At 40.5% G+C, this 13,043-nt stretch overlaps 1 protein-coding gene across 3 annotated transcripts in view; it reads left to right on the forward strand.

The window, feature by feature from the left end:
- The window catches only part of spryd3 (SPRY domain containing 3), an 84,377-nt gene that overhangs the window by 23,173 nt on the left and 48,161 nt on the right, over positions 1–13,043 (forward strand). For all 3 annotated transcript variants that reach the window (XM_086278922.1, XM_086278920.1, XM_086278921.1), the window contains exon 7: positions 11,013–11,162. In XM_086278922.1, coding sequence (XP_086135048.1) covers positions 11,013–11,162 — 150 coding nt within the window. The remainder of the gene's footprint in view (positions 1–11,012; positions 11,163–13,043) is intronic.

The following is a 13,043-nucleotide window of genomic DNA, read 5'->3' on the forward strand; positions in this document are numbered from 1 at the left end:
TTGGATTACCTGACATTAACAAATGAAAACAGCTGTTTCAAGCACCGGCTCGGGCCCTTACCGCTGTTGAGAAAAGGCTTGATTGATTGTTTAGCTTCAGGGTTCCTGTTTTACACTGGTAAATTTAATGTACCTTTGAAAGTGATCTCAAGTTCTCACACATACATCGGGAGATTTATTTTTTTCTACCTTTCTCTTGACTGTCAGCAGCTGGTGTCTTAGGCAAACACAACATGTTTAATACTCTACATGAATGATGTTTTTTCGCTCGCCACCATGCTTCTGCTCTGCTGTTTTTTCTTGAGAGGAGGCATTTGGCTGGCTTTCCACTGCGTACGTGCGGCTCAATGCGAACATGAGCCTCCAATCCCCTGCCTCCTGTTGTCACAGCAGTCACTGTGCCCACCAGCTTAATCCCCTCAGCTGCGGATGAGCGGGCCGACAAGTAAGTGGACAGCACCTGAGTCTACAGTTATCGGTTTTCCCAAGTGTACCGTCACCCCCTCACAGCCCATATCTCCCTCCACCACTCCCCGACATGTAGAAATTGGAAAAATATTCAGGCCGGCATTTTTTTGCGCTGTATTAGTGCACAGAAGTTTTTCAAAAGCAAACAAACTTGTCGACAAACTGCAGTATCCTCACAGGAGCATCTCCTCGTCTGCCACGCAGCAAAGTGTATGTGAATGTGAACCACTGTCCTCCATCGCTGCTCCATTCCTTGTTTTACCTTTTCCACTTGCCAGAGCCAGCTGTAATACCAACGCCCCTCAAAGGTTGCCTGCTTCCTTCCTTCCTTCCTCTGGGAACAATAGTCATGAATCGCCACCATGACACTGCTCCTGGATGAAAGTTCACAACTTTCCCATCAAGTTGTTGTAGTTGCAACCTGATGATGGCACCATCATGATCGCCTCCCATTCTTTGAACTGATCAGCGTGAGAAAAGAGGAAACTATGAATAACTTAATCCAGGCTGGGCAGAGTGAAGCCTCTTCACACAAGATAACCCAGCTGGATTTATAGCTGACCCACAGGATGTTGTAGATGATTATGAGTTAGAGATGGGTGTCAAATGGAAGGAAAAGCCAACAAAAGATGTCTTAGTAAGGCGTTGGTCCGTCAAATGTTGCCAGAACAGCTTCAGTGCGGCACTGATTTTCTGAATCTATGAAACTCTTCTAGCGGGATGGGATCCTTCTTTCAAAAGGTCGTTCTTCATCTGTTTTACAAGGCAGTGCTACATCCCTGAACCCAATGTTTTGACCTGGCCTCGAAAACTCTTGAAATCTTTATCTGATCATGAACCTGCCGGAAGTGCCACAAAGCCAGATCAGTATCCCACCCCACCACACCTTAAAGTCCTGGTTCCAGACTTTACAGAACACTGCAGAAATCCCACATCAGTGTCCTGAAGAGTCTGTTTTTGGCACAAAGAGGGATTTGCGCATTATTAGGCAGGTTATTTTAATGTTGTGGCTGGCCAGTCATCACCATATTCACAACGGTCGTCTCAAAGCGCTTTATAATGTAAGGTAAGAACACTGTAGTGCTACAGAGAAAACTCCAACAACCAAACAATTCACTGTGAGCAAAAAAATTGCCAACAATGGGAAAGAGGATTTTGTTGTAACAGGAAAACACCACCAGCAGATCCATTTTCAGGAAGGCACAGCCATATGCTGCAGCTGGTTGGATGGTAAGGGAAAGCGAAGACAAAGGGAGAGAACAGAGAGAGAAGAACAAAACTCTGATCAAATCTGATAGCATGTGGTATATAAACATATGAGATGAAACAAGATATATACAGAAGGTGCATCATGGGAAATTCTCCAGTAGCTTGAGCCTATAGCAGCATAACTAAGGAATGGTTCATGTTCTAATGAGAGACCTTTATCAAAATGTAAAGTTTAGAGCTTTACCTTAAAATTAGAGGTAGTCTCTGTCTCCTGAATCCAAAGTAGGAGCTGATGCGACAGCTTGAAGGGTCTGCCTGCTGTTGTAGTTTTGGATATGTTAGGAACCACGTGTAAGCCTGCAGTCTGAGAGTCAAGTGCTCTATCGGGGCAATATAATACTGTAACGTCTTGAGGATAATTCAGAACATTACGCATGAGGAGAAGGATTTTAAAATCAATAGTTTATTTAATGAAAAGATGTAACAAAACATACATAGCATATCTCGCTTGATCTAAATGCTGTACAATTCACGTCATTTTCACATCAATCAAACCATTCAATGACCCCTTGTGTCCTTTAGATGGGGATATTTCCATCCTGCGGTGGCTTTTGTAGTCATCACATCTTAAACCCACTTAAACACCTGTGCTTTGTTCTGCACTGATGTTTTAAACAGTGCTTTCCATCACATCATCAACGCACCAGATCAGGAGATATCTTTTGGACAGGTGGTGTTAATCCCGGTAGTTGAGCTCCAGAGACGTGCCAAATTCCACTAAAGATTGTGGAGGTGTCTTGTGCCTTGTCACATGGCCTGGGCAATTTACGTTGGTTTTTCTTTAAATTTTTCACTCATCTGAAAGTAATGAAGTTTAGCTGAACTAAACTCATAAGCGAGAAAATGTGTTTGAATGTTTGCATTTGCAAGTATTGCTTTGCAGTAATGCTTCTGTACTTACTGATAACCTAAAAATATGAAATGTACCTAGAGGGCAGCCTAACGCATTTGCAGATTTCAAGTGCAAATGTTTCCTATATATGCATTTATGTTAGTAAATCTATTTCTCTTGAAATATTCTTGGGGAATACAGTTTGGCTTAGACCTTGAAAAGGTGTAGTCTTTGGACAATAGTGTTGACTTGGATCCTCATCCTGTTATAAAACACCTTCCTCATTGCTCTGAATTGTGCTCTTGTTTCAAACATACAGCAGCAGTCTGGCAGCATGAAGTGTTAGCACTAAGAATTCATTATTCTAAACCTATATGTGTTGCCATCTTTTCATGGCATCCTCTCTCGGGCGCTATTTATTCCTTACCCAAGAGTAATGTTGAGGGTTTTTTGGGGGGGAGGGGGGGGGGGGGGGGGGGTTCTGGCAGAGGCAACCATCCTGTGAAACTGTTAACTTTTTACGACTTTGTCCAGATAAATCAGCACTGGTGGCAATACCTGCTGGCACTGGAGCCCCGAGTTAATTTGGGCAACATCTTCTCAGCAGTGGTAATGGTGATAATAAATGGAGTGTATTAAAAGGTGACGAAAAGCTCCGCGTGGCCAGTGAGCAATGAGGTGTCAGTGAAGGGCAACAATGTGGGTCTTTGCTCGCAAAGGTTTCAGCTGAATATTCTCAGGGATGACTGATTGATTGAACCGTCAAATCACTGCGTGTGCCTATTGTTTTCCTGTCTTGTTTCATGAAATAACTTGTGGTTTGTGTTCAGGTTTCATGCGTACTCTCTCACTGTCTTGGGTGTTACTGCAGGTGGGCATGTTGCCTTTAGGCATTCTGCATGCACCCAGGCAAATATCATCTTGTCTTCTGACGGTAAATGTTCACATTTCTTCACCTCGCTTGTTGTCAGTTTTGTGGTAATTATAGGTTGCGTTTAGATTTTGCATATAGTTGGTGCCAAGTGAACTTCTGAAGGCGGTTTGAAAAAAAAGAAAAAAAGTTTGTCCTAAAGGAACATTCATGAGATGTTTTTCTGCAAAAATGCAAACAAGATATTTTTTCAGATTGAGCGGGAAACCTGCTCTAAGCGTTGTTTGGGCATGTTTGCAGTGCTTTCTAATGAGTAGGTTGTAGTACGTTGTAGTAATTTTGTTCAGGTAATTTATTCCTAGGTAAAGTGGTGCGTTGTGCTTGTAATGTAAACAGAGTCATGACATGAAGAAGACAGAGTATCTTTTAACTGTGTTCCGTATCAGTGGCTGCATTCAGTACTCATAATCTGTTGGCTGGAAGCCCATTAAAAAGCAGCAATGACAGAGTGGCTGTGACCAGCTGCAGCATAATGGCAGTAGTTTTCATCTGGGATACCTCATGCATTAAAAAAGTGACTGATGGACAAGTCAGATTTAGCTACTGGAGGCCATCCAACCCAAGTGAGAGATGAATTAGAGCAGGGAATCACAGCCTCTGTTCCAAGGACAAGGCCAGCTCATATATTTTCCAAACCAGGGTGCCACTTTTGGCCTGGATCAGTCAACTTTCTATGTCCATATTTTTTTAGTTTTTAAGCACACAAATGGCGAGGATTTATTTTAAGAAGGATCATGAACAGAAGAAGAGAGTAAGAGGGCACAAAAAAGAAGGTGAAACAATGAGAAATGGAGATGCTCAGATATTGATAATGTTTTAAAATAACAATTTAGCTGATTCCAAATGATTTATATGTATTTATTGTAATTGCCCCTTGTATATGTGCCACCGTAATTAAATCTTCATTATAAATAAAAATGGAACTAACCTAAGCTTTTAGCCTTTTATCATATTACACTGTTTCCAACTAAATTTATTGAAGTAATGCAAGCAGGACTTTCCAGCCTCGGTGTAGTGGCACATGAATGGGTTCTCTGCCTGTAGCACGCTTCGGTTAGCATGCTGCAGAACTTCCATTGCTACCTGCAGTCCAAGAGGGTGCAATGGGAGTTACATGTCACTTTCTGGGAAGACCCGATCATCTGGTCACCCTACATTCATATAGGTGACAGTACTAAACACTGCACCATCGTGATGTCCATAAGTTAGCGCATATGCAATAAAAAGAAAAGCAAACAAATCCAGGAAAAACATGTTCAGAATGAAAAGAATAAAATACATAAATGCAGTGAAAACCCAAAGAAGTAGTAAGGATGTTTCAGCAGGTGATCAAACTGTGTTGACAGTATCAGGGCTGTTTTAACTTTTTGTAGCAGTTAACAACATCACAGAGCATTGCTTTGGTGATTAAAGTGTTTTACCCAACAGAGCTCTTCTTTGAAGAGTCTTGATGCATGCTCAATCATTAAGGTAAGGAAATCCCAAAGAGTTGATTCTGTTCATCTGGACGTAGCGTTTTCAGTGGGAGAAAAAGAAGTCACTTGGATGAGTGAGCAGTTTGAAGCGAAAAATCAAATCTTACTTTAAATATCACTGACATATGTGGAATATTGCAGTATTGTTAGGCTTACCAATCCTCTCATCTGCAGACTTCTGTTCTCAAACTCAGGGAGTCGTGAATCGCTTTTGTTGACTGTGTATTTCTGTTTTGCTCTGACAGCCTACATAAAACCACTAAGTAAAGTAAAAACATGGCAGAAGTGTGCTGGTTTGTCGGTCTGTCATCTGCTTTGCTTTCTATTTTGACGGATACTGAGATCACACAGGTGTTGTGTTTAATCGGGTTAAAATTTGGTCTTCAGATTTGATTCACATGATAAAGAAGCAGTCTCCTAATTTCATTTTCACCTTCTACTTAAGTTTCCCTGTTAGCTGTGACAGGAAGCTGGCAAGACCAATGTCTGGGTGTTACATCTGTTTCCCAGGCAGCAACTCAACAAAACATGGCCTTGCACACCAACATTACCATTCTCACCGCTTAGAATTATAGGAGTGAGATAGCAAGAAAAAAGAAAGGGAGAGGGAGGCTGTCAGCTGTCTCAGTGAGGCATGCTTTGCTCAAGGCTACATCTCTCTTTTTCTGCCCGCTTGTCTCTCTCCTCCTTCCATTACTCAGCAGCAAGAAGCAAAAAGAGGTGTGACTGAGTGCTCATCACACCGAAACTCTTTCCTCCTCTCCCAAAGGAGAAGCAGCTGTCCAGGCATGAACTGCAGCAGGTTAAGGTGGAGGCTAATGTTGAAAGCTATCCATGAACAATTAATCAACACGGTATTACAAAGACTAAACAAATGAGGCTTTGGCACCGGTTACTGTGGAGATTTCCTTTGTGAAAGGGAGAAGAAACTATTCAGCCTTTAATACGGCGAACAATCTGCAGTTACTGCTTCTCTGTTGATTGCAAATCACTCAAAAGTATAAAAACTTATAGATGTTAAGCAGAAAAAGTAGCACTACAGATTAAGTTTGCGTTTAATCTTAATATTTTCTGCTACTCAGGCACATACTGTGCTGTTAAAATGTTGACAAACACACATTACACACACATTTCTGCAGACAGTTACAGTTAGCGCTTAACAGTATTGTCAAACTATAAGCAGACATTAGTTAATAATGAGTATTAAAGCATACAAAAATATGTTTTTTGTGCAACAATATTTCCAGAATATAAGAATAACATAAAAAGGTAATTGCTGGGCACAAAAGATGATGTTTGACCATAATTGGTATCCACTGTATTTGTGATGTCAGAAATCCTGTTTGTTGATCACTTAAAAGCAGATTTTTTTTTTTTTTAAAATAATTTTTTTTAGTGAAGACAGAACATGTACACTTTAATTGGTGATGTCGAAAATTGCACCAAGTGTCAGACTCTGCATTTAAAAATCTAATCGAATTTAAAAACACTAGTAGAGATGGTAAAATTCAGATCTAGTGCTGGTGGCGTTTTGATTGCTGTGGAACATGCGTTAGAGTGAATAATTTATTTATTTTTCTTAATAGTACACAACAGTGCATTAATGAAAGAAACAAAGTAAATGTACCTGGAAGGTTAGAGATGAGAAATTTTCAGTTGCGATAACTGTTGTTGTTGTTACCCTCATTTTTGTGTCTGGACATAGACTTTATATAAAAATGGTCACTGTCACCCATTTGGTTTGTGGACTCTACATTTTGAAGCTTCAGCGTGAGCATCTTGGCTCCTGCCTTGTTAGATTTTTTTGGGCCTAGAAGTGACCATATTTAAATGAAACAAAAAAAAGGAAATAACAAAATTAATAAAGAGATTTTTATGACGATAGAGACCATCAACAGAGAGCCAAAACCATTAATCGTACCAGACTGTTAGCGTAAATTTTAGTGACGCAAAGTTGGACATTTTCAAATTGGAGTCGTTTTTTGGAGCTAGCCTCTGGTGGCTTTTAAAGGAACTGCAGATTTTGGTGTTGGCTTTATCTTTCAGCACAAGAGGAACTTGGACAACAAAAACAACAACAAACACAAGTTGGAAATACTAGGACTGGGATGGTGACCCTATCAATGAAACAACAAAAAATAGCCTTAAAGTCTAAATACTAGTTAACATTTCCATGTATGTAATATAGTAACTTTAAAAAATTGGCATAAAACCAAGCAAATATCACTTGATGCTGATTCTGCAGAACAAAAGAGGAAATATTTGTTGCCACTACTAGGCATCTATCACACAGCAAAGCAATATGGAGAAGACTGCAAGAAATAAAAGACAAGAAGATGATGGGATGTTACATTACCAACTGCTGGCTGGCTATTAAATCACTTCAGATTTTCTGCATACAGAAAAACTCATGGAAGGTATGTCAGGGTTTTTCCTGACTCAAAATAGGCCTTTGGCGGATTGACTAAGCACGTAGGGGCGATTGGCCCAAAGATTGTCTGTATTAGCTCACTTAGGGCAAATTCATCCCCAGTTGTTTAACTTGTTTAAAATCACAGTCCTGGTAATTTTCCTTTGGGGGACGGCCAAAACGTCTTTGGTGGGCAGCACATTTATCCAATATATAGGAAAAACCTTGTGTGCAGGACTTCTGCAGTGGGTATTTATCCCCAGGTAGCCCCCAAAACTGAATGCTTGCTGTGGCTGTCCTTGTGTATGGCAGTGGGGACCAAAAATTTATTTCAGCTTGTGGCTGGGCTTCAGGCACAGGTCTGTGAGCAGGTTGGTCTCCACTGGCATTTTTACATCCTACATCAAAGAGAGCGAGTGCTGGGATTCCCAGATGGCACAGGGGGAAATTGCTGCAGCAGTTGGAAAACATGGGTTCTGCATAAAACTGTGGAAAAATCTTCACTACTGATATTTTTTTGTCCTGTTTCTGCTTGTTCGATTCCTCTCCCATCATTGAATCTGTGATTTCTATAACTTTTTCTGAGCAGCCAGGAAAAGACTGCAGCGAATGAAGTGTAAATGTTCATGGCACTATGCTGATATCACAGTCCTCAACCAGTGATCGATGTGTCCACTGACTGGTCGAATCATGAGGTGTACTTAGTTTTTTTGGCAGAGAGTCGACTGTATGTCCCATAAGAAAAGTAAGTCCTAGGTAGTGATCGTTAGCACTATAAAAAGATCTTGAAATCAATATCCTGCAATCTATTACATTGGTTATCTCATATAACAATCTGATATTGGTTGTGTGGTTTCCTTAGTCTCTGCATACTTGGAATGCTGCAATAACTCTTGGTTTTTATGTCTGTTAATAAAATGCGTGTAACTACATGAACTACACAAGTACAGTCCTATTCAACCAGTTTAATCGCCTTCGATTGCCTCAGCTCCATTTCTGAATCATTTTCAGTTTGACAGATCGCTAAGCAACAGCAAATAACACAGAGAAAAAAATTGTAATAACTTAATTGAGACACTTGACTTTTTTGACATACATGTTGAATAGCTTTTCCCACCAGGTGTGTCGTTTTAAGTGGCTGGCTACTGAATCGTAGCACACCCAGGTGGTGTTGCACGCTCAGAATCACAGAGGCTTAATGCAGAAGTAATTTTGTCCACCCCCACCTCGTCTGTCATCCTAGCCTTTCAGCCTGGGGGTGTATGCTTCATTGCGCACATGCTCACACATTCACTCACATGACATGGAAACTCCGCTCAGACTAAAGGCTTTGTCCACCTACTCACCTGTTCCCACCCATCTTCACCTGTTTAGATGCTTAAGACCAAAATAGAATTGAAAGTAATTGTATTACCATCAAGTAATGGATCTTCAGTCTGGAGTGGCTGTTCGTACTTGTAGGATAGTCCCTGTGGGCGATTCAGTGAGGGTTTGACTGGGTTTGGAAGTGTCAATCTATCATAATGCCCACTCACTTAGGATACACTTGTAACAGCTAGTTGCGTGGTTAATTAAGTCCCTGGCCTCTATAACAACACTGGGTCCTGCCCAAGCTTGATCAGCTGTGTTTCCTATCCATCCTGCCTTCACAGAAACAGGTGAGACATTTTTGAACGGTGTCTCCTCTAAGGCATTCATGGTTTTGTTTGTCAGCCCTACCAGTGGAAAGTCTAGGGGATAAGTAGAGTTTTTATTTATCTTGAGGGAAAGATGAATACCTGTTGGGATTTCATGCTTATCCATTTTAAAGTTAATTCATTTAGAAGCCGAAAGCTGCACAAACAACAAGAGCTGGTACAGTTGAGGATTATATGGACATTCAGATTCAGATTGCAGAGACATTTCCAGTGAAGTGCAAAATGAAACTCCCACGGGTCTTGATCATCTGCCCTTTCCGCACCTGCAAAATCTTTCAGCAGAACTTCCAATGAAACTTTCACAGCGGAAACGGGATGTTACTACACGATCTTGGGCATCTTACGGTGATTCTTTCGCAATGAACGATGAAGTTTACTAGACCAGTGGTCCCCAACCCCTGGGCCACCGGTACCGGTCCGTGAGTCGTTTGGTACCGGGCCGCGAGAGTGTGAAATTCATAGTTTTCAGGGTTTTATCAGTTTTTTGCGTTATTTTGTTAATCGTTTTTATTGTTAACTCGATTTCCATGGTTTTTTTCCCCGTGTGTTATGAATAAATTGTATTTTTTTTGGTACCGGTACTGGTTTTATTTTGTTGTATTTATCCGCGACACCTCATAGGCCGGTGAGTGAAATTATTGTCGGACATAAACCGGTCTGTGGTGCAAAAAAGGTTGGGGACTGCTGCACTAGACCACTGAAGAACGCAAAGGTTTATTTGAAGATCAGTGAGGAGAAGAAAACTCTCGTAAGATCTGAAGGACTCACCAAAACCATCTAACAATGAACCGTCCAGGAACAGTGGCACAGGTGAAAACAAAGAAAACAATTCTCTAACAACACTAAAGACTGGACAGGAGGGACCTTAACAGAAATTCACCTAACACCCAAAACCTGGAGTAAACTGGTGTCCTCTTTGTAAAATCTGGATATTTAATATCAAAGGGATTCATTGGTGTGGAATCAAGAATATTTGTACCATATTTCAATGCATGTATATAGATGATATTTAGGATGAAGCAGACAATTATAGTGCCAATAGCAAGTTATGGGATCAAATATGTTGCCAGTTTGACACGATGGATATTCAGTACCAAATTTCATGGCAGTCACCAATAATTGCTGCGATATTTAAAAAAAAAACAAACCTTGATAACCTCTTTGTACTGCCAGAGAAAACCTCAGAAGATGACCAAACACTTCATTATACAGTGGCCATGAATGCTTACCCAAACATTATTTGAAATACATCCAGGGTGGACATTATATTGCACGTTCACCAAATATGGTGAAATTTGAAAACCACAAAAGAGCATTGGTTACACTAAACTATATATGATGCCTGTGACTCATGCCGAATAGGTGTCTAAAATCTTGTGCCTTTTGGTCAATGTTCATTAAGAACAAGTTAGTGTTTTGTCCAAAAAATGACCCAGTGGTGTGGTTTAAGAAACGTAAACGATTGAAGCTAAAAGTCTGTATAAATTCAAAGAGGCTGAAGTGGTCCTCTGCAAGGACTTGGTCATTAATACAAACTCTTAAAGAGTTGAGAAAGTAAGAGAAACACAATGACAGCAGTGGCTGAGCTGAACAAACAACGGGTGCCCGTTTTCATGGAGATTACATGTATGTGCTTTGAAAACATTACCACAGTTCCCTGCTTGCCTGCAGCTGTACCTTTGACAACCATTACAAAAGTAATGGTAGACCTCAGCTGCATATTTCTTTATATTTTTCCCCCTAGTTGCACCGCTACAACGATTCAGGGGCTAATACTTGTGTCATAAATACAGTTAGTTGCAGAACGGAGCCAATCACGCGGAGTCTGAAACCCTGCAGTCTTTTGTTGGTAATGTGAGTCTGTTGTTTATTTCTCAGCATATTAACCCCCATTCTTCTTCTTCTCTGCATGTTTTTTTTTCTTTCTCAGCTTTTGGAGTATGTTGGCAAAGGAAAGAGTATTATGGATGTGGGTTTGGCCCAGGCCCGACAGCCACTCACCACCCGCTGTCATTACTATGAAGTGGAGATAGTCGATGCTGGGGAGAAATGCTACATTGCCCTGGGCTTGGCAAGAAGGGTGAGCTTTCTAAGAAAAGAACAGCTTTTGACATTTTTACACCTACATTCACTTTTTTTTCTTTTTTCTTTGGGGGAGGGGGTGTTCAGCATTTAGCCACCATGCCTATTTTTCCACATTGTAATATATTAAAAAGCATAGCTTAATGGTTTCAGAGCATGTGGACTGCATGAACACGTCTCCCACTGACTTATTCTTGGATTCTACTCACTCATACGCGCCCTTTCCGTTCCCCATAGTTCGACAAGTGGTCGAGGTAAAAACATGCTAATGATGGAAAACTTTGACAAAAGCCTGAATTGGGAACTAGGCAGATAATTACCATGTACAAAATGTTCCTCAGGCCCTGTCTTGGGAATGTTGTAATGTTGGCCTGATGGAAGAGCAGCGGCACTCTTGTCCTTTTATAAGTTCTTTCACATACATGCAGATCCCAGTGAATTGAGAAAATAGGATGAGTTGCTAAGCTGGTAAAACTGTTTTTAGATTTTGGAGCATAGTTCAGTAGTAAATGTATTGGTACTGTGCCTTTATAATTGATTTTTATTCCCATTATCCAGCAGTTTACCCATTCTTTAATGGCCTACTTTGGGGAGATGAAACACCTTTAAGAGGAAAATACAATTAACGAAATTTTAACACTCTCGTTTGAACCCCTATTTCTTTTTCCAAAGTATGCACATGCGGTTCCAATTTCAGCATTAGCACCGCCACTTCGAGTGCTGGCCGGCTTTAAAGAACGAAACAGGCAGAATATAGTGAAACTGATAGACAAGAGATGCTGAAATTGAATAAATCTACGATCAATAGGTCAAGACCTTTCAATACACACCTGCAGAGATTTAAAATAAAAGGAGTAATAGGTTCAAGAGAGCTGTTTTAACCCTCCTCATGAAAGACAAGATTAAACTCCGATGACTCAGGAACTATTTCTTCATCTATGTGGGTTAATGATTTGTGAGTTTTTCCCCCACCCTTTAAGTGTAGCCTTGAGTGTTATGGATGTGAAATATTAGTAAGTGCCAAAGCCAAGGCCTACAGAGAGCTGCCAGCACTGTCTCTCCCAGGGTCAAAACTCGGCTCCTTTTAATAACAAAAACAAAAGATGAAACTTCTATAACATCTTTCAAGGTTTCACAGGGAATTTATATAGAAGAGAAACGAGGGGATGCATAGGTCACCTTACTGGATGACGGGAAGATATAGAGCTATACAGATGTATAGGAGAAGGTGAGTGGAAAAAATAGACTTGGACAGCATATGCGTGCTCCACTTACACGTTTCCTTCGTAGCTATGGAATTCTTTAAAATTGGCAAATTAATAAAATTGTTTAAATGGACTACGTTGTGATATTAGCAGAGTTTCTGCACATGTACTGCAAGCCTATCAGCCTGTCAGGTGAAAGCATTGGGGAATTTTATAAGTTAAAGATATTTTTTAGACACAAGCTGCAACTATTTGTTTAGTTGGCCTGTCTTATGGCCTACTGTTACTGTTAAGCTGTTGTTTACTCACAAAAGAAAGGCATAGGACAACTCGAAAGAAGTTAAAAAGTTGACTTCATGACTCAGTTGTTTCCCTAATGATATTTCAACCAAAGGCATCAGGTATGCAGTGTAAGACAATGGGTAAAATGCCTTAAATCTACATTCTTTGTAATCTCCAGCAGGGGGAAGATCATAAAAATGATATGGGAAAATTATGCTACTTTTCTCCATGACCTCTTTAAACACTTTTCTGATGGGTTTATAGTTACTGAACATGATGCTCATTTTGTAAATTATGATCTCCAGTAGAGTGTAAAAGAGGGATAAAGCAGGGTATGTGTTAGGTCGGGCCTGCCTTGTGACTGGAAAGGTAAGAGCGTGGAGTATCACAGT

This window comes from Aulonocara sp. 'chitande type north' Nkhata Bay, linkage group LG20, assembly GCF_057382095.1.
Source record: "Aulonocara sp. 'chitande type north' Nkhata Bay isolate Kocher_YH1m ecotype deep benthic linkage group LG20, A_spYH_male_GT1.1, whole genome shotgun sequence".
NCBI lineage: Eukaryota > Metazoa > Chordata > Actinopteri > Cichliformes > Cichlidae > Aulonocara > Aulonocara sp. 'chitande type north' Nkhata Bay.